The sequence below is a fragment of the Miniopterus schreibersii genome (genome assembly GCF_964146895.1).
Source record: "Miniopterus schreibersii genome assembly, chromosome: 8".
Taxonomy (NCBI): domain Eukaryota; kingdom Metazoa; phylum Chordata; class Mammalia; order Chiroptera; family Miniopteridae; genus Miniopterus; species Miniopterus schreibersii.
In genome coordinates this window covers 20,410,685-20,433,166 of record NC_138109.1, presented here as the reverse complement: position 1 = coordinate 20,433,166, position 22,482 = coordinate 20,410,685, and the positions used below count along the sequence as shown (strand labels likewise).

The 22,482-nt window shown below is 42.4% G+C and overlaps 2 protein-coding genes across 12 annotated transcripts in view; both read right to left on the bottom strand.

Moving 5' to 3' along the window:
* Window positions 1-58: 58 nt before the first annotated feature.
* TEKT2 (tektin 2) lies at window positions 59-4,535 on the bottom strand. Of its 6 annotated transcripts, none has more exons than XM_081144274.1 (10): window positions 4,125-4,535; window positions 2,754-2,947; window positions 2,548-2,673; window positions 2,151-2,356; window positions 1,501-1,644; window positions 1,302-1,416; window positions 1,014-1,121; window positions 735-878; window positions 487-566; window positions 59-367 (listed from the first exon to the last, which is right to left on the bottom strand). In XM_081144274.1, the coding sequence occupies exons 2-10, from the start codon at window positions 2,907-2,909 to the stop codon at window positions 154-156; spliced, it is 1,293 nt and encodes a 430-aa protein (XP_081000400.1). In that variant the 5' UTR covers window positions 2,910-2,947; window positions 4,125-4,535; the 3' UTR covers window positions 59-153. The 6 variants fall into 6 exon arrangements, with proteins under 6 accessions (XP_081000400.1, XP_081000403.1, XP_081000401.1 ...); XM_081144277.1 differs by having other exon boundaries at window positions 2,754-2,950; window positions 4,125-4,451; XM_081144275.1 differs by lacking the exon at window positions 4,125-4,535 and adding an exon at window positions 3,709-3,764.
* A 3,746-nt stretch (window positions 4,536-8,281) lies between these two features.
* The window catches only part of LOC308560191 (protein argonaute-3), an 87,601-nt gene continuing 73,400 nt past the window's right edge, over window positions 8,282-22,482 (bottom strand). For all 6 annotated transcript variants that reach the window (XM_081143939.1, XM_081143938.1, XM_081143940.1 and 3 more), the window contains one exon: window positions 8,282-22,131. In XM_081143939.1, the coding sequence (XP_081000065.1) occupies window positions 22,023-22,131 (109 nt within the window). In that variant the 3' untranslated portion in view covers window positions 8,282-22,022. The remainder of the gene's footprint in view (window positions 22,132-22,482) is intronic.

Genomic DNA, 22,482 nt, shown 5'->3' with positions numbered 1-22,482 from the left:
AGGCCCAGAGCCTTCTCACTCTCTGCTGGCTACATGCAGGGGTAGCAGAAAACCTTCTAGACTGAAAAACCCGACATTTATTATTCATCCTCTCCACCCCCCTTCCTCTTCCATGTCCCACCTAACCTTTCTCTCCCTCCTCAGCCCCCTAGGCTAGGCCAGCTGCAGCTGGCAGCTTTTGAGTGGACTCAGGGTACGGTTTGTGGTGCGGGAGAAGGTGTCCACCTCAGGCACAAACTTCTCAGCTGGCACAGTCAGCTTCCGACGAGTGTCCATGCACTTGGTGTCCAACAGCATGGAGTTGGCCTTGCAGGCGATGTCAGCCTGCAGCCGGGCCAGATGCTTGTAGAGGGCATCCAGAGCATCCCTAGGGAGGAGGCATTAACCACTCACCACCCCTGCATGAGGCTGGGAGCCAGCAGGCAGCAAGAGGCCCCACGGCTGGGAGGTGTCTCCGTGCCCCTTCTGCCCACTCCCCAAACCTACTGCGCTTGTGCCAATTTCTGCTTCAGGGCAGCGATGGTTGCCTCTAACTGGTGAACCTCATCAGTGAGGCCATACTGTGCCTGGAGGCAGAGGTGAGGGTTGGGGGTCCCAGGTCAGCCATACTGTCCCACGGGCCTGGGTGCTGCCTTATGTCAGCACCCCCGCTCCACCAGGAATATGTGCTGGGGAGTGAGTGATCCTGCAGAAATGTTAACGGGGGGCAGTGCCCCACAGGGGTACCCTCACACCTGGTCCCTGCAGAGCTCCACATTGGGCCGGTGGGTCCTGGACTCTAGCCGGGTATGGCATAGCTTCAGGTTCAGTAACTTTCTGCGCAGATCTTCTTCCAGGTGCCGGATGTCCTCCTGCAGATCCGCGATCTCCTGCAAAGTCTGCAGGGGACAGAGTGACCGGTCTCCACTGGTTGAACCCACCATGGCACACCCAGGGCTTGCTGGAGGGCCATCGGGCTCCTCTTTGCACAGCGGGAAGTGCAAGCCCCAGGGGACTAAAGGGAGAAGGCTCACATTCTTCTCTTGCCACTTGAGCTCACTGTACACTTTCTCCAGCTCCCGCAGCCGCTTCCTGAAGGCAAATTCTGTTGCAACCCTCTGGGCTTCAAGTTCATTGTTGGTCTGAAGGACAAAAAGTAGGCCAAGCAAGACAGGGTATAAGCTCCTGACCATCTAAGGATGTCACTCAGGTGAAGGGCCGGGATGCCACAGGCCAACAGGGAACAAAAGATTAAGGCTTGAGCGCACACTTGGGCCATCTGTTAGCCATGGAGGAACAGGGTCAGGGGAAAGGTCAGTCACCTCAGCGATAGTGAGGGCGATGGCCTCCCTCAGCTCCGTGGCTTCTTTCATTTCAGCCTCTGCCTGGTTCTTGCTGAACCGACTAAAGTCATCCCACTGTTGAAGTGTGGACGAGCTGCAGGTGGCAGGAAATACTGGGGTCACAGAGTGTGGCCACTGTGGGGGTGGGGGAGGGGAGACTGATTGAAACACTTCTTACTTATCCGGGACACGTGTGGGATTAATCTTCAGAGAGATGTTTGGGGACTTGAGGTTGAGAGAGAGGCAACCTCTGTCAATGTCCAATGCCTCCATTTTGCCCCGATGATCAGAGTTGAGCTGCTGTCGGACTTCCTGCAGGAGGCTGGGGAAGGAACAGACTAGCTCAGGATCCATTCCTCCAAGGCTGCAGGACTTAGCCCCTATTGTACGGCAGGGCCACCAAGGGACGGGGGGGACTGGAGTGACAATGGAGCTGCCAGTGCAGCTGAGACGAAGACCAGCATAGTTGGATAAGCTTCTCACAGACAAAATTATGGCACTCATGTGCTTACACACAACCACGGGGGCACACATATTAGTTACACTCACAGAGGCTCACACACACTCACAATAGGGTACTCAGTCAGGGGTGGTGGCAAATGGGCTTCATTTCCCATGCTTCCAATCAATTGACAATGGCTCCCTAGAGCAGTCATCTGAGACGATGTCTAGGCAGTGGAGGAAGTGCTACCATCAGTTAGTGGTCTCTGCCATGGGCACAGCAGGGACAGAAGGCAGCCTGTACAAACCCACAGTACAAATATTCTACGTTTCAGACATACGCCTTCAAGTGCAGGTGAGCGTGAGAATGACATGTCTCTCCCTTACCAGAGCTTCTCGAAGCTCTGGCTAATCTTCTGTTGCAGGGCCTTCTTGGTGGCATCAATGACCTCCACCTCTTTGTGCAGCTCTTCCTCCACAGGGTCCTTCACCACATCAATGTCACGACGACTGTCCCGCAGGGTCAGGCACTCAATTGCCACATCCAGAGGCAGGTTCTTGGCCTGCAGGTTTTGCTCTGCTGACTCCTTCATCTAGGAAAGAGAAGGCACAGGAGGCTGGTGGGCCATTCACTGGGAATGGCCCCACTTTGACAGAGGGGCCAGTGAGTGACTCAGATGGGCATGCCACCAAATACCCCAACAAGGGTTCCTCGACCTCAAAGTGGGGAGGGAGGGGAGGTCCTTGCAGCAGGGTCTCCTGGCACCCTGCCCTAGCTCCCTGCCTGTGTCAGGGCATCGATCTCAGCATCTAAATCCGTCAGACACTTGTCCAGCATCTCCTTCCACCGGTTGACTGTGTCAATCCTCTCTGCCAGTCGAGTCCTATTGTCATGTTCATCCCAAATGGTCTGAAAGAGACAGAGCCAGATCAAGAGGGTGTTTGGGGTTAGGGGCTATCCCTCTGCCCACCTGAGCTCCTGCTCTCAACCTGGTTGTTGCTCTCATTGCGGAGGACCCGGGCCTCCTGGCGGATCTGGTGTGATGCATCTCGTTGCAGCTCAGCATTGGTGGACAACAGGTAGTTGTTGGTGTGCCAGTCCTGCAACTGGAAGCGCTGACTGGGCTTGACGCTCAGCATGGCCATGGTGCTGGGCCCCTAGGCCTGTTCCGAGATACCCACCTCTGCTGGAGAGGAAAAACGAGGCTGCGGGAGGTTGTTTAGGAGACCCTCTCCTAGATCAAAAGCTCCCCTGCCAAGGGTCTGCTCCTATCAATTTTGCTCCAATTCCCTTGTTACAGGAAGCCTGCTTGGGAACAGCTCTCCATTTGCTCAATTTTGTATGAAGCATTAACTAAGTTTCCTCCCACCCATCCATCCACCCACACAAACTCCTAGACCCTGCAGGAGCTGGGTGTGTGTGTGTGTGTGTGTGTGTGTGTGTGTGTGTGTGTGGTGCCAAGGGCTTAGTGGGGCTGGTGGGTGGAGTTTAGCAGGAAAAATAGGCCTTAATCCAGTTTCCACCTCAACTTCCAGCAACCAAGTCCTGTGGAGCCTTCTTTTCTTTCTCTGCCCCAGCTTTGGTCAGGGCCTGTGGTGGTTCTGAGGAACAGCCCTATTCTCCATCCATAGAGGAGGGGCTAGTTTTGCAGGGGACATGGGTTGACACAGGGGAGTTTTTTTGGTGGAGGGGGGCGCTGGCCCCCTCCCTATCTGGTCGTCACACTCCCTCCCTCCGCCCCTGTTGGGGTAGGAGCAGCTGGGGTCTATCTAGTTCCCAGGCGAACCCCACTACTCCCTTCCCCAGCATAATCGTTTTCGGTTTAAATTAATACCCCAGCGCTGGCTCAGAGAAAGAAGGAGGGAGAGGGAGGGAGCTCGGACCTGGGCGTGAGTCCCCCCACGCCCCAGCGCCCCAGCTCCCCTTGCTCCCCCTGCCTCTCACCTCCTTCCCAGCTCCGACTTCCTCCTGCTCTCTCCAGCTCCTCTGTTGCGCGCCCCGGTTGCTAGGCACCCCGCCCCTCAGCTCGCGGGTAACCCCCGCCGTCCTGTTTACCTTGGCAACCGGGGGGCCCAGAGGCGGCTGCAGGGTGCGCCGTTCATTTCATTTACAAGTTAAACATTACAATTTTTTTAAATATATGATTTCAGAGAGAGGAAGGGAGAGGGAGAGCGAGAGATAGAAACATCAATGACGAGAGAGAGTCATTGAACGGCTGCCTCCCGCACGCCCCCGACTGGGGATCGAGCCCGCAGGCCTGCCCGGGAATCGAACCGCGATCTCCCGGATCCTTGGTCATGCTCCACGGCTGAGCCACGCCGGGCCGGGCAAACATTTTAATTTTGATAAAACATACGCACATGGAAAAAAGGAACCTCCCGCTCAGGCGCGTTCCCCAGCGGGCGTCCTTCCAGGCGTGTGAACGTATTTGACATGATTCACACGCAGTCCTTTGGCCCGTCTGGTCCGTTTCCATCCATCCGCGGCCGGCGGAGAGGCGTTTGGAGAGGGCGCGTCCCGGGAGAGGCCCCTGGACCATTAGCAGCGCCGCCCAAAGCCAACCATTTAAAAAACAGAAGGAAACAGAATTCGCCCGTGCCGGTGCCGTTCCCAGGCCTCGGGCATCGCTGACATTGCACGTGCGTAGCTGTTGCCGGGGGTCGGCGTTATCTCCGCTTTCACAGGGTATCTGAAAAGGCGGGCGCAGCCGAGGGCAGGGGTGCGGTGCGGGCGCGGGTGCGCGCGGTCCCCGGGGCCGCCTCCTCCCCGTCGCGGCTCCGCACCGCCCCTAGCGGTGGCGCGGGGGATCGAGCGGGAGGCCGAGCTGCAGTTTCCAGCACCCCGCGAGCCTCTAGGGGAGCCGCGCAGAACGACCTGCGGAGGCGGCGCTATTACCGTGTTGGTTTTACAGGAGGGAGAAGTGAGGCGCAGAGAAGTGAGAAACTGGTCCAAGGTCACATGACTTAGTGGGAGCGCCTGGAGCCAAAGGCAGGGAGTCCGCCTCAGAGGCCAAGTTCAGGTTTGATGGATGAGGGAAAGGGAGGGGTCCAAGAAGAGCCCTCAGCTTTAAAGCCTCCGTGATTGCTGGGACGGTGTTAGTCTTCCGAAAGGGGGGAGAGGCAGGGAACCAAGGGCTTGGTAGGCAAGGGCTTGGCTTTTGAGAAGTTTGAGGTGCTTGTGGTAAATCCAGGTGCTGTCCAGAAATGCCAGTCTGGAGCTCTGCAGAAAGACTGAGGCTAGAACATTTTCCAAACCTCTTTGACCACACAATGTTGTGTGTGTGTTTTTTTTTTCATAGAGTATTTATAAATTCTAATATATGGCTCATAAACCAGATATACATGGGAATTTGTGATATAGCTCTTTTACTAGGATTAAAGGAGACAGAAAAAAAAGTCTTGGACAAATTATTTGCTGGAAAAAATAAAATTTTGGCTTATATGCTTTGAAACATTTTATAACAGAAAGGACACAAATATGGCAGAATGGTGGTGGCTTTGGTGTTGGTGACTCACGAGGTTCCACATATCCTGGCCAGGAGTAGAAGGTATTAGCAGAAAAGGTCAGACGGCTGATGAACTGGACTAAGAGTGATAGAATGTGTGACGCGGTGTTCTATTATTTTGTACTAGAAACCCCAAGAAACTATTATTGTAATGTTTACCGCTGTCCAGAAGTTTAGATCGTATGTAACATGCAAAGATGCTGCTGAAGAATTTCAGATCTTGGTAAATACCTGGCAACACTCCAGTGCATTCACCAGGAAGGTATTTTTTGCTATGGTGGATTATGATAAAAACCCTGAGGCCTTTCAAACATTCCAGTTGATATCAGTTTCAAGTTCCCTCCATTTTTCTGCTAAAAGGAAATTTAGATGAGATGACATTTACCATTTGGAAGAAAGGGGTCTCATAACTGAGCAAATGGCCAAATGAGTAGCTGAGAACTGAGCGAAGGAAGGTCAACATCAGAATCAGATAGTCTACGAATTATCACGATCCCTTCAAGTTGGGGATTTTTTGGTTGTATCAGTGGACGTATGTATTTATTGAAATAGAATAGGAAATTTATTTTTAACAACAATTTGTGGGCAGTTTTAGCTGTGTCTTGTGATCATAATGACATCTAGTCAAATGTGGACTCATAAAAAGAGCCCCATGCTCAAAGGAGTCCTCGCACAGGACATAACACATTATATCCAAGGAGTGAGTTACTCTCAGTTTGTAGCAGAAATATACATAATTTCTCTGTTTCTCTCTCTCTCCCTGCCCTTCCTCTTTTAAAAAAAAAAATCAATAAAAATAATTATTGGTTTTCTATACCACCAATCACAGTTTCTGTTTAGGTACCAGATAGCATGCCCTCAAACAAATTATACAATGATGTTAACTACCTTTTAGCTGGACTCATTTCACATAAGTCACCTTTCTTCTTTCAAGTGGCCAGTCTCTAACCATAGTAGTTCCTATTTTAGTGTTGATTTGAGGTGGTTTTCTATTTAATTTAAATCTAAGAGAAAAATAGATATAAAGACAATTCAGAGGACAGATAATTGTTTTATTTACCCCATTCTGTTTAGGAGCATGGTGAAATGTCAAGTCATTTCCGATACGCAGACATGAGAAAGTGAACATCTTAAAAGCTATTCCATTTCGGCCTTTCTTCCCTTTGAAATGAAAAAACAAAGTATAAATTTGAAGATTTTTTCCCTCCTTTATCATCCTTCTGTCATATGTAGATAATGGAAGTTAAGCCCTCAAGAGCTTACTAACATGCTTGGCAAATGACAGCAAAGATTTAAGTTGTGGTTTACTATTAGATCACATTTTGGCCTTCCCTCTGGAAATTGCTGCTTTAGAAATGTGAGAACTGTGACTGTGAAAATGATTTTCAAGCAACAACAATTTAGTGTCACATTAGAAGATTTCTGCTTTAAATTGGGACTGGCTTTGGCTATTTACAGTCAAGCAACCCTCCCCCAAGGTATAGTGGAAGATCTTGAGGTTTTATACAAGAGTTGTTTTCCAAGAGAGCTGGGCATAACTTCCCCAGAGTAAATTACATTTTTTAAAACATGGAGTGGGTGGGAAGAGTTGGCCTCTCTCACTTTAGACATTTTTGTTTGTTTGTACGTCACTCTAGAGGAAATTGTTCGACTCCGGTCTCTTGCCAGCTCTCTTTTCTGCTGATCTTGCACTTGCCTCTGGCCAAATAAATGCATGTGGAGATCCTCAAGGCTGAGCCTTAGGCGAGGCTAAGTAGTCGTGTGTAGTGCATTAGTCAGAAATAACTGCTGCTTCAGCTTCCCAGGCGCAGATGTATGGAGACCATTTCCCCCCCACTTGGTTTGCCCATGGGGTGACTCTCCAACGAACTGAGCCACACTGGCCAGGGCTGTGTCACATTTCTTTTACGTTTAAAAAATTTGTTTCATTGTCTATATCTCTTGGATCCTTTTTATTTTTATTTTATTTGTTAAATATATCTTTATTGATTTCAGAGAGAGGAAAAGAGAGGGAGAGAGATAGAAACATCAAAGATGAGAGAGTCATTGATCAGCTGCCTCCTGCAAGCTCCTGATTGGGGATCAAGCCCGCAACCCGGGCATGTGCCCTGACCGGGAATCGAACCCCGATCGCCTGGATCCTAGGTCGACGCTCAACCTCTGAGCCACACCCGGTTGGGCTCTTGGATCCTTTTAAATCCATGAGAATGCTGAATGGATACACAGGTTCTTTATACACTGAAATGATACACCTAAACAGTTGTGACAGTTGAGAGCCTGTTCCCCAAATTTTAGTCTAGTGTTTTCTTGCTTATTTAGTCTAGTGTTTTCTGGGCTATCCACTTCTGGGCCTGTGAAGAGTCCCTCAGTTCATTCCAGTTTTCCCCCCTAATTGTTCTGAAATTCTTTTACTGCCTGACTTCTTGCCTCCCCTTCTTTCCACTCTACTCATGTCTTTTATTTAAGGACAAATGGAGCAGGTGAGAACCTCTTTAAAACCTGAGCTCTGTCCATATGGCCAGCAACATTAGGTACCTTCCGTATATCGTCTCATTTAATGTTCCAACAGCCCTGCTGTTATCTTCTTAAAGTAGAGGAAACTGAGATTTAGAAGCATCAAGGAACTTGCCCAGGGTGTCATACAATCCAGGTTTGAGCCCAGGACTTCATGACTCTTTTTTTTTTTTGGTTAATCCTCACAAGAGGATATTTTTTCCATTGATTATTAGAGTGGAAGGGAGGGAGAGAAGGAAGAAAGGAGGGAGAAAGAGAAAGAAACTGATGTGAGAGACACGTTGACTGGTTGTTGGGGATGGAACCTGCAACCCAGGTACGGGCCCTTGGCCAGGAATCGAACCCGAGACCCTTTGGTGCTTGGGCCGATGCTCTAACCACTCACTAAGCCACACCAGCCAGGGTGACTTCGTGACTCTGAAAGCCTGAATCGTTTCCACTGTATCTCACTGGTTCCCTTTACCTGAGAGCTATAGTGATGACCACACAATAGAAAGTTCTGAGCACAGCTTTTCTTTTATTGCAGTTAATCAGTGAAAGTTACACTTCAAACTGAAGCTAAGCAACGTTAAAACCATTAAATTTTTTAAAAAATCAAGGATTAAAAACAAATACAACATAGAACCTTTCCAATATGCAGAATGGCAGAAAAAGAGGAGTGGTTCTGTCACAGGACATTTTAGTGACAGTTTGGCTCAGAACGAATTATGATAATTTAACAAACCATTGTAAGTGACTGGACTGTTTAAAAAGCGGCTTCTTCAAGCTTCTCAATCTCAACCCTAAGTTTTTTGTGGTAATTTTTTGGGGAAGATAAATCAACTGAAAATAGAAAATTCACTACCAAACTTTAAATAGCAAAAAAAGTTCTTCTGTTTAAAAGCGTTCTTTGCCTTCTGCTCATTGTAATTACATATAGTCTTCAAGGAATTAAAGTGACAATCAAATCCCAAGCCTGGCCCCCAAGTACACAGTGATAGGATTCAGCATTTGGTGTTTCTAGTTATACAGTGATTACATATATATCACAGACTTGCTCCCACCCGCACCATACGCCCTCTTAATAAAATAAAATAAAATGTGCTAGTCAAGTTTAGTGTAAGTCAAGATCTTCTCTGGCCCTATAGCATATCGCAAACTCAGGCTCACTCCATTGTTTTAACTGATGTTACCGTGTAACCAAACATTAACAAAGCAATGATAAACATTTTGAAATTCTGCCGTCCTTGAATTACTACAGCAAATTGTTCTTACTTATGAAAGGCCAGGCCAGCTGTAAGGGTGGGGAAGATGCGGAAGGCGGCTGGAGATTCCCATCATTTAACCCCTGAAACTTGGTTTCAGTAGAAATATTTGGCAAGAACGGTTAGTGTGGAGAAGGGGGATGGAAAAAGAAGTTCTCATTTCATGTAATAATTCAGTTTCAAAACATACTGATATCGACCCCCAAAAATAGTTCACATCTGCAATACAAATAGGCACACACGGTCAAGAAGGCTGGAAAGTAAAATTTGAAAGGCTATTTGTCCATCTGCAGGACATCTGCGGGGGCCCACCCTCCCCACATGTCCTATAGCTCCATTTTACACTTCAGAAGAGCCCCTTTAAGGAGAGCTATCTCCTCCATGGCTTGGGGTTTAACACAAAGCAGCAGTTCTCTGCAGTGGGAGCAGTTAGCGATGCTTCAGGGGTGTGCACTTGTGTGTCATGTAAATGTCCTCTAGAGTGAGTGGTCAGGTTACAGCCCAAAGGTTATATTACAATTTTAGTCCCCAAAACACTAAAGCATTTTTTTCTATATAAACATATATAATAGTGTTATAAACATAGATTACACACACACACACACACACAGGCACACACCACTGCTTCCCACAGCCTGTGAATGCATCCATATGCTAGTCCAGAAGAATGATCTTTATTCACAAGATACAGTAATACTTTTATGGGTCTCTCTATAACTGAAGAAAGACATTAAAGCTACCACCTATGTTGGTGATGAGTTGGAAAAGCCCAACTGCCTGCAACAAGGGGAGGCCAGCATCTACAGAGATAAAAAATGTTGACTGTTTCCATACCCTGTGTAACCTACAATGCATTCTTTCTTCTTAAACAAAAACAAACCAAAAACTTGTTTGTTGCAACAAGGAATCGCTTCCACAACCTGTGGTGACGTGCCCTTTGTTACTTCCTAGGAACAAGAACCGCCGCCCCCAGGGAAATGGGTGAGCCTATCAAACTGTAAGGTTCCGCCCTCGATCCATAAAGATAACAGGGTCAGACACTGGGCCAGGCCACCTGATGTCACCTGCAGAAGTTCAGAATGGAAAACAAATGAAGAAAAAACCCTTTCACTATATTCCAACTTCTACAGACACATGGTAACGGGAAAGCAAGGTTCAACTCAGTGAACTGATGAGTGAGATAAGCACACTTTCCTTCTTAAAACCTAACCCCCTACTGCAAAACAAGGTCCCCAAAACCTGCGGAGAAACAGGGTAACTAGCTGTGTGGCTGTGCGACAGCCTCCGGTGCTGCTGTGTAGCAGAAATGCCTGAAGGGAAAAGGCAAAGTTAATTTCTGATTATCTAATGGTTTCACCGCATTAACCTACCTCAAAATACAATTGCAGCTGCCATAGCACCACTAAAGGGAGTTCGGTTTTTGAAGTTACACTTTTGCCAAGGATTATGGTACGGAGAATTCAGCCTGTGTACCTGGCAGGGAGAAAACAGCAGGATAACCATAAACCAGGACAAGGCCCAAGTCTGACCTGTTTGATAAACGGTCCACGGTAATTAAAGACGCTCTCATAGAGGCGAACTGTGCACGCACCCTTCCTTCAACAGGGGTATATTATCTTGAAACTTCTGAATAGCTTTTCTTTCGGAGACTTCAAGCCCTGTCACAAACATCCTGGTCTTACAGCAGCTTTGTGAGGTAGGCGACGGCAGGTATTATCACAACCATTTTCCAAGGAGCAGCTAGACAGAGATTAAGGAAGTTGCCTAATGACACAGAGCAAACCAGTGGCAGAGCTCTGACTAAACTCCAAGTCTCTGGCTCGAGTTTTAAAGCCCTTTCTAAATTCTAAAGGCAACAAGTTCTCATCAGTCTTTTTCTGGTTGTGATCTCTGAAAACGCTTTAAAATGCCTTCTCTTTTACAGCTCAGGTTTGCCTAGGAAATGAGTTAAAAAAAAAATTTAATATGGAATTTTCCACACACCAAGAGGAATATGAGAGAGAGAGAGACCTGTTTAACTGAAGTCTCAATAAAACCAATATGCAAATTAAGAGGAAAGAATAGTCCAAGCGCTGCCCTGGCCAGGTTGCTCGGTTGGAGCCCTGTCCCATACACCAGAAGGTTGGGGGTTCAAGTCCTGGTCAGGGCACATGTCTGGGTTGTGGGTTCGCTCCCTGTCCAGGGCATGTATGAGGGGCAACTGATCAATATTTCTCTCTCAAAAAAAAAATCAATAAAAACATATCCTTGGGTGAGGGATAAAAACAAAAAGTCTAAGTGTCCATTCAATTTTTTACATATTTAAGAAAATTTGTCAGAATAAAAGTCACAAACTTTTATTTATTTATTTATATTTTTTCAATCCTTACCCGAGGGTATTTTTTCCATTGCTTTTCAGAGAGAGTGGAAGGGGGAGGGAGAGAGAGAGGGAGGGAGGGAGGGGAAGAGAAACATCGATGTGAGAGACACATCGACTGGCTGCCTCCTGCACGCCGGGGGTCGAGCCTGCGACCAAGGCACGTGCCCTTGGCCGGAATCGAACCTGGGACCCTTCAGTCCGCGGGCCGATGCTCTGACGAGTCACAAACCTTTTAAAGTTTAAGTCAAAGTTTAATTCATTAAAACCTGAAGCTGTATTAATTTTCCTTAAGAATATAGAGATCTCTGTTGCAGAAGGTTGAAATGTTACTTCCAAGAATAATTTAATCACGTTGCTGTGACATCGTATGTCAGATACATGCTCTGTCCACACTAATACTCTGTCGCTAGAAAAAAATTCTGTGGCTAGAGACCATACCTGCAGCATTAACGCCTCACCATCCTCACTCCCACTTAGCCAAGTCAGGGGTTCGTTCCATCTGTGTTATCGGAACTTCCATTCTAACGAGCCTCATCGTACCTTTCTTGTTTTATCTTTCCCCTTTTAAGTGTGTGTGTGGTGTGAGCACTGCACGATTCATGACGGCGTAAAACACTGATTATGTTACAAAACAGGATGCCCTCAAGGAAGAGAAGGGTACGTCAAAGGAGAGACCTCAGAACCCAAATGTACAAAAGTGCGGCCTCTCAGCCACCGTCATTGTGGCACGTGACCCTCCTTCCCCAAGCAGTCAGAAGGCTTTATTATGTGCTCATAGTAGAATCCTAGGTAAACTGCCTCTAAATCTCTTTTTTTCAAGAGGAGGAAGGGGTTGTACCCTAGGCTAAAAAATGAGACAGCGCCTGGCCTGTCCAGTGCGGCTCAGCGGGCTGAGCGCCGGTCCCTGCACAGAAAGGCCGGCTGGACGGCTGGTCAGGGCGCAGGCCCAGGAGGGGTGCGCAGGAGGCAGCTGGTGGGTGTTTCTCTCTCCCCGTCTCCCTTCCTCCCTCCCTTTCTATTATCAATAAAAACATATTTTTTTTTAAAAAAGAAAGAAATGAAAAAGCTCCTGCAAAACTTTTAAAGAATCTTACAGGGACAAACTACGAAAGGTTTCAGTTCGTGCTTGCTAATCCTGGCTTTTGAATTAGAAAATGAGCACACGCGCCCTGGCCGGTGTGGCCGTTAGTTGCGCTTTGTCTGGTGCATCCAAAGGTTGCCGTTTTTGACTCCCTGTCGGTCAGGGCACATGCCCGAGCTGCGGGCTCGATCCCCAACAGGGGGCGGGCAGGAGGCAGCTGATCCATGTGTCTCTCACACTGATGTTTCTCCCACTCTCCCCCTTCCTCTCTAAAAATCAATTTAAAAGAAAAGAGCACACACACACATTGGCAGGGCCATCGTGAGTACTGTGTGATCAGTCACTTTCTGTGAAACTGGGAGATATTTGCAATGCGTTACCATTGGAGAGCCGGGTCTATTGCTACCCAAACCAAAGCTTCCTCTTGTTAAGCTCCCTGGGACCAAATTGAACCCATTAACCTGGCAGGACCATCTGCGTGAGGCAAACTTCCCCCTTTATTACAGCCTACCAGTGTTTTTCCTAAATCTCTCACCAGCAGCGTTTTCATTACAGGCAAGGCTACCTCGTCTGGAAAGGCCATGTTGATAGCAATGCCACGGCTCTAGTCAAGGATAAATACTGCATTTAGTTTATTATAGTTCAGAAGCAACTTCCCAGACTTCTCACACTTAACGAGGGTGGGTGCAGCTTTACATCTGGGACAATACGAAATAAACTTTGGTCACAGAGACACTCTTCTTTGGTCTCTTCTGTAGGTTCAAGTAACTTTTACAATGTGGTTGTGAGAACTAGACAAATACAAGGTTTCTATTAAAGGATCCAAGCAAAGAAGTCTTTTCCTCACTTTCCCTTCACTACATACTCTCACAATCCCACTAGCTCATTTCTTTACAAAAACCTCCTGTTTCCACGGGTTCTTTTTTTCCTAAATCCTCACCTGAGGATATTTTTTTCCATTGTTTTTCAGAGAGTGGAAGGGAGAGAGAGAGAAACATATACGTGAGGGAGACACATGGATTGGTTGCCTCCTGCACACACCCTGACCCAGGCCGGGGATCGAGCCTGCAACCGAGGTACGTGCCCTTGAAGGCTGCAATCGAACCCGGGACCCTTCAGTCTGCAGGCCGACGCTCTAGCCACTGAGCCAGGCTGGCTAGGGCTCCACTGGTTCTTACAATAAAGATAGTCACACCTGCAACATCTTTGTAGAAAGAGTCTTTCCTTTTCTGGTCCTGAAAATGTTTAATTATAGGGCCAAATTAAGGGACTTCTGTTTGTCCTTCCAACTAAAGCCATAAAGTATAAAGATGGAAAGATTTAGGCATTAAATACTAGAGTAATCTCCCTCTCTGGCACAGTCTCTTAAACTTAAAACATAAAATTATACTATGCATAAATTTTTGGAAATAATGAAACCAGAAAAAGCAAAGTTCTAATGACCAACACTCCCATCTGTTTTCTACTTATATAAGACTGTTCATGGCAGTTTTTTGGGGGATGAACAAATACTTCTTTCTGAGGAGGCGGACTATAAACATGAATAAGTCATGCAGTACTTCACTGTGGTAACTCAGCAGATGCCAGGTACCTTGATTTAAGGACCCAAAATAAGCTCTATGTGTCAGGTTCCTATGACCTTTCAGAAGAAAATAAAACGACAGGACCAGTTCTGCTAGAGGCGGCCTTAACAAGGCTGATCTACAATTACATGCCTGTCAACCTCAGACAATGCTGAAACGCAATGAATAAAACTATTCAAGTTATAAGAACTTTAAATAAATATCCTTAAGAAGGGGGCCTATACTTACAACAAAAACATATCTGACTGCTTGAAACATAGTTTTTATTTAGTAGCAATGAATCACTACAATCAGAGTACTAATCTTCAACTGTGGGGGGTGGGGGTGAAGGAAGTAGCTTAGAATATAAAAAACTACTGTAGCTGGCAACAAGGAAAAAAGAAACAACATGGCTAATGTGTATATGAAATCTCATGCTGATTCACTTTAAATTGTAAAGTTTTACACATTATGAAAATAACATTTTCCCAATTATAATTACTTGAAACGTCCTCATTTACCCCCTGCCCCCAGGGGATATCACAGCAAAATGCCATACACAAGCCCTGATAATTTACAATGTAAAACTCTGAGGATGGGGTAATGTTTATCTTCTAATCTCTTGGGGCGGGGGGGAGGATATTTTACCTGCTTAAGGGAATTCACTCTTTTCCATGTACCTTTATAAAAAGTTAGTTCCCAATATTAATAAGCTTAGTGTATTCACTATGAATGTGGAGTGACCACATATGCTTAAAATTAATATTCTATAATAATGCTTTTCACTGCCTTTCAATGAATTCACATTCACAAATTACTATTACTTTGTTAAATTTTCAATTAACTGAAATCTTACATGAATCAGTGTTAATCTCTAGCTCTGCCTCACTGCTTCGACTCTGCTTCTTTGCTAATGCTTAGGGCTGGACCAGCTTTGAGGCACGCTAGGGAAAAGACCCGGGCAGCAAATCTTCCATATAACATAATTATTGGGTGGGGGGAGAGTCCCATTTCAAAGTCAATTATCAATGACTTCTGGATCATCTGCTATTTGTTTTCCAGGACTATAAAAATGATATCATAATCCTATTTCTAGATGCTATAACCATTCTGAGCAGTTTCAATGCAGCTGAAGTAAAAAAAGAAATGTAATACATTTATTTGACAGGTTGCCCCCAAAGTGCAGATCAGGTCAAGTAAGTCCAATCTGTTAGTGTTAGTTTGCTACTTAAGGGAGAAAAATCTAACTTATAGAAAAGCCCCACCTCCCTTCCACATTTAGAAATCTGTCTAAAGACTGTCTTTAATGCCCACTATATAAACAACATTAAATATTCTAAGTTAGAAAATAGTGTTAATGGTTTATTGGTAAAAATCGAAATTCTAGACTTTATAGAATTAGTAGTTTGGTTGGTATATTGACATTCCATCTTAATCTTTGCTAATACCATTACAAAGAAAGAGGAAAAGCTAGAAATGTCTATAAAAATAAAATACCTTAACATCTAAGCAAAATATAAAAGTTGCACACAAATTGCCAATAAATATAAACATCACAATATAAAAATTAATATTAAAAAAATAAACTCATAATTGCTATTAAGACATTATAAAAATGAAAAAGTTTAATGTGCATGTATATTTGCAAACAGACATAGTACACTCCAAACAAATAATATAATCTTACTATCGTTATTACATAATGCAGCATACAAGGTTACTGAGGTGTGGTTTTTTGTTTTTAGTCTACTCTTTTATGTTTGGAGGAATGCTCACCAAATTCACAAGCAAGAACCGGTTAGGGATCATTTACTGCTGTTTACTGTTTCCTAGTCTGGGGGAAAATTGCTTTTTGGTAGATTACTAAATTCCTAATAAGTATGAATGGTCCTGCTATTATCCTTCCTCTTGCTTATTTCCTCCAAAGCCCAATTTTGCATGTTCTACATCTAATGACCTGATCATACCCTTTTCACTACCACTGTCATCATTTTTCATAGTTCCCCCATGCTAGGAAAAAAGAGAGAATAATTTAAAATGTTTCTTGGTTCCTAAAAAAGAAAATTTACCTAAATATAGACACATAATCATGTTACCTTTTTCTCTTAAACTGATTTCCCTGATGACCTGGCTCTCCCTTTATAAGCAGTCTTCTTTAATAAAAATTATTTAGAAAAGGTGGCTAACAGATATTTACAAAAGGGCCAGTCTATGCTGGGGGGCAAAAGGAAAGGTACTATGACATACTATTCCTTTCCTTTTGGGCACCTGCTATTTCACCCACACTCTTGTTAAAAAGTTAAATGGATTTGCTGTTTTATGTGTCTTATTATCATCAACATAGCTGAGAACTGAAAGCATTAACAATTTTGTTTTCAAACTTACAAAATACATTTGGTGAGCATTTACCTAGATACTTTACAGAATAAACACTACTTCATTCCCTTGGGCCAGATTCAGGATAACAAATAACATTATTTATATGAAACGGTCATACTCTTGGAGTCCTAAAATAATTTATTTTTTAAAGTTTTAGTCTCATGCTATTTGAAAAATAAAAATCTATAGCACCATCTTCTGAAAAGGCACTTTCTAAGAACCGCCTGCTTTAAAAAAATGATTAATATTTTTAATTCAGCATCCACCCCAAAGAGTATCTTTGCTTTACTGAGACGCTAGATACAACATTAAATTTTAGTTACTTCAGACACTGATTTCAGAAAGAAAGAAAGGAAGACCAATGGCTGGATATATGATCGGATAGGACTTTAATTTTGCCACACTGTTTGTTTCCTGATATTCTGACAGGTTTCTCATTGGTAAATCTCAATCATCCACATTAAATTTATTATCTGCCTATCTTTAACTCAAATTAGAACCTTTAACTTCCATACTTTAAGAGCAAAAGATTCTTGAGGCTTAATCAACAATGTAAAAAATCTAGAGTACTATCTTTGATGGGTAAAGAAAAATAAAATTCAACTCGTAGTAGATATTAGTACAAGCCTTGACCATCCTATCTTAGTTAAAAAGAAATTATTTTGACTGACATGAAAAACTATAAACTGAAATGTACCGGTTTTAAAAATAAGAAAAAGGAAGAATATTTTCCCTTCGTGATATATATGGAGAGAGAGAAGAGGAGGAGGAGTGGCGGGGGTGGAGGTGGGGGCGGTGAGGAGGAAGACAGGTGATTCTTCCTGGGAGTCAGCTTAGGTTTCACTAATCACACTATCATTTCTAACACTGCCACTGATTAAGAATTTTCTTAGTATAAGCAGGAATTTAAAAAAAATTTTTGTGGAGGAAGTTCTCACTTCCACATTTCTGTAGTACTGATTTTACCCCTTTTTCTTGGTTTATTTTTTGACTCCTATAGAATCACAAAAGTGCTTTATATGATCAAATGGGAGGGAAACAGGGAAGCAAAAACCGAGTTTAGAGTCAGGGTTAGACTGCCACTCAGGAAGGCCTCACTTGATATAAAGTCTCCCAATGATAATGACTGTAGCTTTAGAACATCCATGAATTCTCAAAAAGAACGAAAAGGATTGAAGCTCCACAGGGATCAAAAAGCCAAAATAAAGATGCCGGGCCAGTGACGCCTGACTGATAACTCATAAAAGGTAATTTAAATAGCAAGTCACTGTTCGGGGCAACCTGTCTTTGAAAGTATTCAATAGGAGAACATCTAAGGTGATGAGTTAGGAAAATATTTAACTCAGGTTTAAGGACACTGAATAAAAATTATGCAGAGCTGTCAGTTAAGCTTCTTGGCAAAACATTACTATCAAGTTTGAAATAGCAAGACTACAAAATACTCTAGCTAAATCCAATTGGCTGGCTTCATCGATTTCATAAAGACCACCACCCCGGGTAAATTCACGTTAGCTTCTGAAAACACCCACCAAATTCCTTGAACTACGGTCTCCTGGCCTATGACCCATCTAATTACTTCTGATCTGTTACCGGCACTGAGTGTTCACCTTTGCCTTAAACACTGAGATCCTCTGCCAGCCATTTCTATTGAATGGCAAATCAGCTTTTACTTCCCGAGACATACCTTAGGTCTGTCGTGACTAAATCTGTCATGAGGTGCACCATACTGAAATCCATTTTAGTATAAATATACAAGTAAACATTAGGCAGGGGTGGGTCATCAGAGAACCTAGTTTGGAAAACTAGTACAGGACTTTAGAAGGCCAGGAGTCCCTATGCTAGAGGGTAGAGATGAGTCTTCATCATGTGCCTTCCAAAACACCCAGTACATTCCTAGGAGAATCCCTTCTAGACTCTCTTCTAGGAAGAGAAATAAATTAATAGGTTACAAACAGGAAGATTTCCATAGAAGAATACTTTTTCTGAGAAACTTGTTAAAAGGTAAAATATTAAGAAAAAATAAAGGGTAACTTTACTTTTGTGAAAATATGCCAAAACCAGTACTGAAGAGTTTGAGGTACCCTTTTCCAAAACTGGCAAAGTAAAAATCCATATTTCTAAAACCAAGAAAGTATCCGGATATTAAATTGAAACTAAAATGGCAGCACCCTTTGTTACCTTGATATTTCATGTTCTTAATCTTATTTAGGTAAAAAAAAAGGTGTGTGTGTGTGTGTGTGTGTGTCTCTAACACTAGCCTTGAAACCTGCCCATCTCCTTTCTGTTTAGTGCAGTAACTGTCAGACTCTACTTAAATAAATATAGCAGCTACAGTATTATAAATGTATGGTCCTCAATGCCAGTAACTTGATACTATAATATAATAACATGTATCAGACTTCACACAGACTCATTTGCTATCCAGAATATACAGTAAACTCCCAACTCTTCTTCACATGAAAATCAAGGATACGAGTTCCTGGAACTGACATTTGGAAGTTGCTCAAATATCACAGAAAACAGCAGAATGCTTAACCAAAATTTAGCATTCATCATATAGCTAGTGAGGAAGGGCAGGGACAGAAAGGTCACTGTTGAGTTTCATGGCCATTAAATTCAAAACAATCTTTTTAAAAAATGAAAAACACCAGGAATTCTATACCAGAAGTGCAATAACAATTAAAACAAAATTCAAAATGTATTTGCCTCTTAGTCTTTTATCTTAAAACTCTAAGTACAAGATTTCTTGTAGTTAAGTTTGACATACTAATTTGTTAGTAAGCAAAATAGAAATATACTATACATACTCTTTCAAGTTAACCAACCTTAAACTAGTAATATTGAAACTGTAAGAAACTCTAAAAAAGAACTCACTTCAAAGGTAAAGCTTTATATTTAAAACATTTTTTCTTTCCTTTGTAAAAGTCTTTCTAAATAGATTTAAATTATGGGCTTCCCTCTAGTGAATGTGAAACTAAGTAACTCAAAATTAGGTAAAGCAGGAACTAGGGAAGGGTGTCTATAGTTCTTCCCTGGGCCCTAAAGTTTCTGTATAACTCCCACTGAAAAAGGAAGATGTTTTACTCATACTAAGCAAGCACAGAGCAATCAAGTTTTTACCACATACAATACACTATTTTCTTCTCTTGCCCATGTTCCTGACTACTATATTTAGTAAAATTTCAACATAAAAAAAAAAATACATGCTTTACAGGAATTTTTTGGAGGAGAGGAGGGAAGGTTGGGAGAAAAAATGTATATATTATACAAATATTACCTCGTGTAAAGAGCTTTGAAACAGTGTTGTAAATAGCATTTCAAACACTTCAATATAATAAACATACAAAATACAGTACTTTCTTAGTTTTCTGGCGGAGGGACAAAAGATTTCGTAACTGTTGGAGGACACGGGCTCAGATTTTAGGCTCAAAATACAGTAAATTGGCAATAAGAATGGATTACAGGTAAGAGAGAAACTATAGAGCTAATCCATTTGTTTTCATGAACAGATGGAATTTTGAAAGGTTAACAACAATGCCCACTGGAAACAATCTGTAATATTTATACTCTGAACCAGTGCAAAAAAAAAATTTAAATTAAAATGCAATTTTCATGAGTTACAAAAGTGCAAAGCTCCCCTGAATCCAATGTTACTGGTGAACTTGGTTTTGACAGCTTTATAGTACTATTTAATATCTTAAAGTGAAATCAATAAAACAAAAGTTTTGCAAAACTTTCCCCACATTTCAGTGATTTAACTCATTTAAAAATAATCCAAGCCCTAACTTCGTCATCATAACCCTAATTTTAAAAGGAAAGTTACACTGGTGATAAATCAGCAAAATTTTTTTTAGAAGATCACATTTTCCTGATTCATTTTAATAAATGAAAATGGGTACCTAACCATTCTTTAGTAAATATGATTTATTTTCAAAGAATTTAAATATCTTCTAAAATCTTAATCTAGTCATGATCATTTTGTAAATCAAAGTTCTTTATTTTTAATATTCAAGGTTAAACTCATTTAGGATATCAATTTCCTTCATTTTCATTGTGACTTTTAAAGACATGCTTTAGACTTGAAAATTGCAAAACTTTCCTTCTGAAATTAAGGCTGTATTAGTTGCTCTTTTAAAATTATGGAGGTGCCTGTTTCTTCTACTATCTGTGGTACCGATGTCAAACAGACACAGCTTTCCTTTAAAACTGCTTATTGCACTAAAAGATAGCATAAACAAGTTGTCAGTTCTCAAAATAAACATGATTATATTTCTATAAAAGATGTTGCCAATACAGTTCTATAATTATTAAAGCACTATTCTAATAAATATAAAAGAAAAGGAAGCTCTACTTCAAAATACATACATATATGTTTATATATACACACATATATATAAAAATATATATATGAAAATCACATTAATGTATGAGAGGCAGCAAGTAAACTAGCAAAAAAAATATTTTTAAAAACCCTCAACAACTTCTTCTTTCTCTTCATCCAATTTCAGAGGCCTCAACCCTACAGAGTTGCAATCACTTAAAATATTTACTCTTTATAAAAGCTTTAGGGGATTTCCATGTATAACCCATAGAAACAGAAGGCTTTAGAATATATATCACTTATAGAGGGAAAGAGTTATAACTTCAGACAAGGTTTTATATTTATAGCAGCTTTAACAAACTCACTAAAAAAAAGAGAATAGTTTAGGTTGCCACTGCTTATGTACACATTGCACAAATGGCAAATGTTAAGTTCGGAGTAGGAGGGGGCAGCACAGACTCTCATAAAAACGTATATATACATACATAAAATAATTTTGCTTCTTAAGAAAGCAATATCAAGAGTTGAGGACTCAGAATTGTGTATGAGACAAGAGGCAGGAGTGGGTGTGCAAATAAAAATAAAGTCTAGTTTGCCGCGCTTCATACTCAAATGAACCAGATACGTGAACATCTGAAAGTCACTGGTAGCATTAAGGAAAAAAAATGTAGGTGAGGGAGGTAGAGCGAGGAATAAAGTGGTGGCAAGAGGATAATAAAAGGGAAAGACATTTCCCAATGGAATGAACTATAAAATATATACAGAGAACATATATATCTATTATCACTGTAGATCCAGATATATATGCATATGAAGTATACATGTATACATTTAAAGTGTACACAGACACTTTACAAGAATACACGAATACACACTAATGTTGCACACATAATTGTGAACAATCACTGATTATTCATGTAGGTGTGTTTTTTAAAACCATCATTTACCTTTTCTTTCTTTTTTTTTTGCAAAGATAGTTGTGCTGCCAAGCAACTTGAGGTAAAGGCATTAAAAGGGTTAGACTACAAGAAAGTGAAAACAAAACAATGGCGATACTTCCTACAGGAGACCGCACGAAAAAGCAGTTGGCTGGTTTCATATTGCATATGGTGCTGTGTTCCTGGATGAAGTAAACAATCTTCCTTGCATCAACATAAAAATCAGACCCTGGTCCCACAGTGTTGGTTTCTGTATGGCTGGAGGCATCCCCGCTCAACTGACTCCACTGGAAACATACATCGTATGTCAATTCGTCTTCCGGTTCTTCCTCTCAGAGAACATTCTCGGACTTTTTTAAGCAAAGTACATTGTGCGTAAGGTATCTTGGTGAATCTGTACAGCCTTGGCAAGAGCTTGTGGATCTCGCCCATTGCTCTGTCCTGAAACGTGACTTCCTTCAGCACTGCAAGAGAATTGGCAATGAATACACAAACTAACCCTATTCTGATGTAATAATTTTGAAAAGTATTATTTGTTGTAGAAAATTTCAAAAATATTTTTAGAAATAGAGGCTAGTATAATGATCTCCTACATGTCTATCACCCAGCTTCAATAATTAACTCAAGGCCAGTTTTACTTCTCTCACCTGTCCAGGATTACTTACAAACAAATCCAAGACATCCTATAATTTTGTTGGTATATATCACATTTATTATCAATAATGTCTCCCTTGAGTTAATTTGATATAGCAAGTAAATCATTATATCATTCTATTATAAGCCTAGACTGCACATTTTAATGGGAACCCTTATCC

What these genes read in the sequence shown, in the direction of transcription:
- TEKT2 (XM_081144274.1), bottom strand. Translation starts at nt 2,909, where the DNA reads ATGGCCATGCTGAGCGTCAAGCCCAGTCAGCGCTTCCAGTTGCAGGAC. An exon ending in GCAATGAGAGCAACAACCAG is followed by an intron (nt 2,674 to 2,753) that starts GTTGAGAGCAGG and finishes TGTCTCTTTCAG; the next exon opens with ACCATTTGGGATGAACATGA. An exon ending in TGGAGCTCTGCAGGGACCAG is followed by an intron (nt 567 to 734) that starts GTGTGAGGGTAC and finishes CTCTGCCTCCAG; the next exon opens with GCACAGTATGGCCTCACTGA.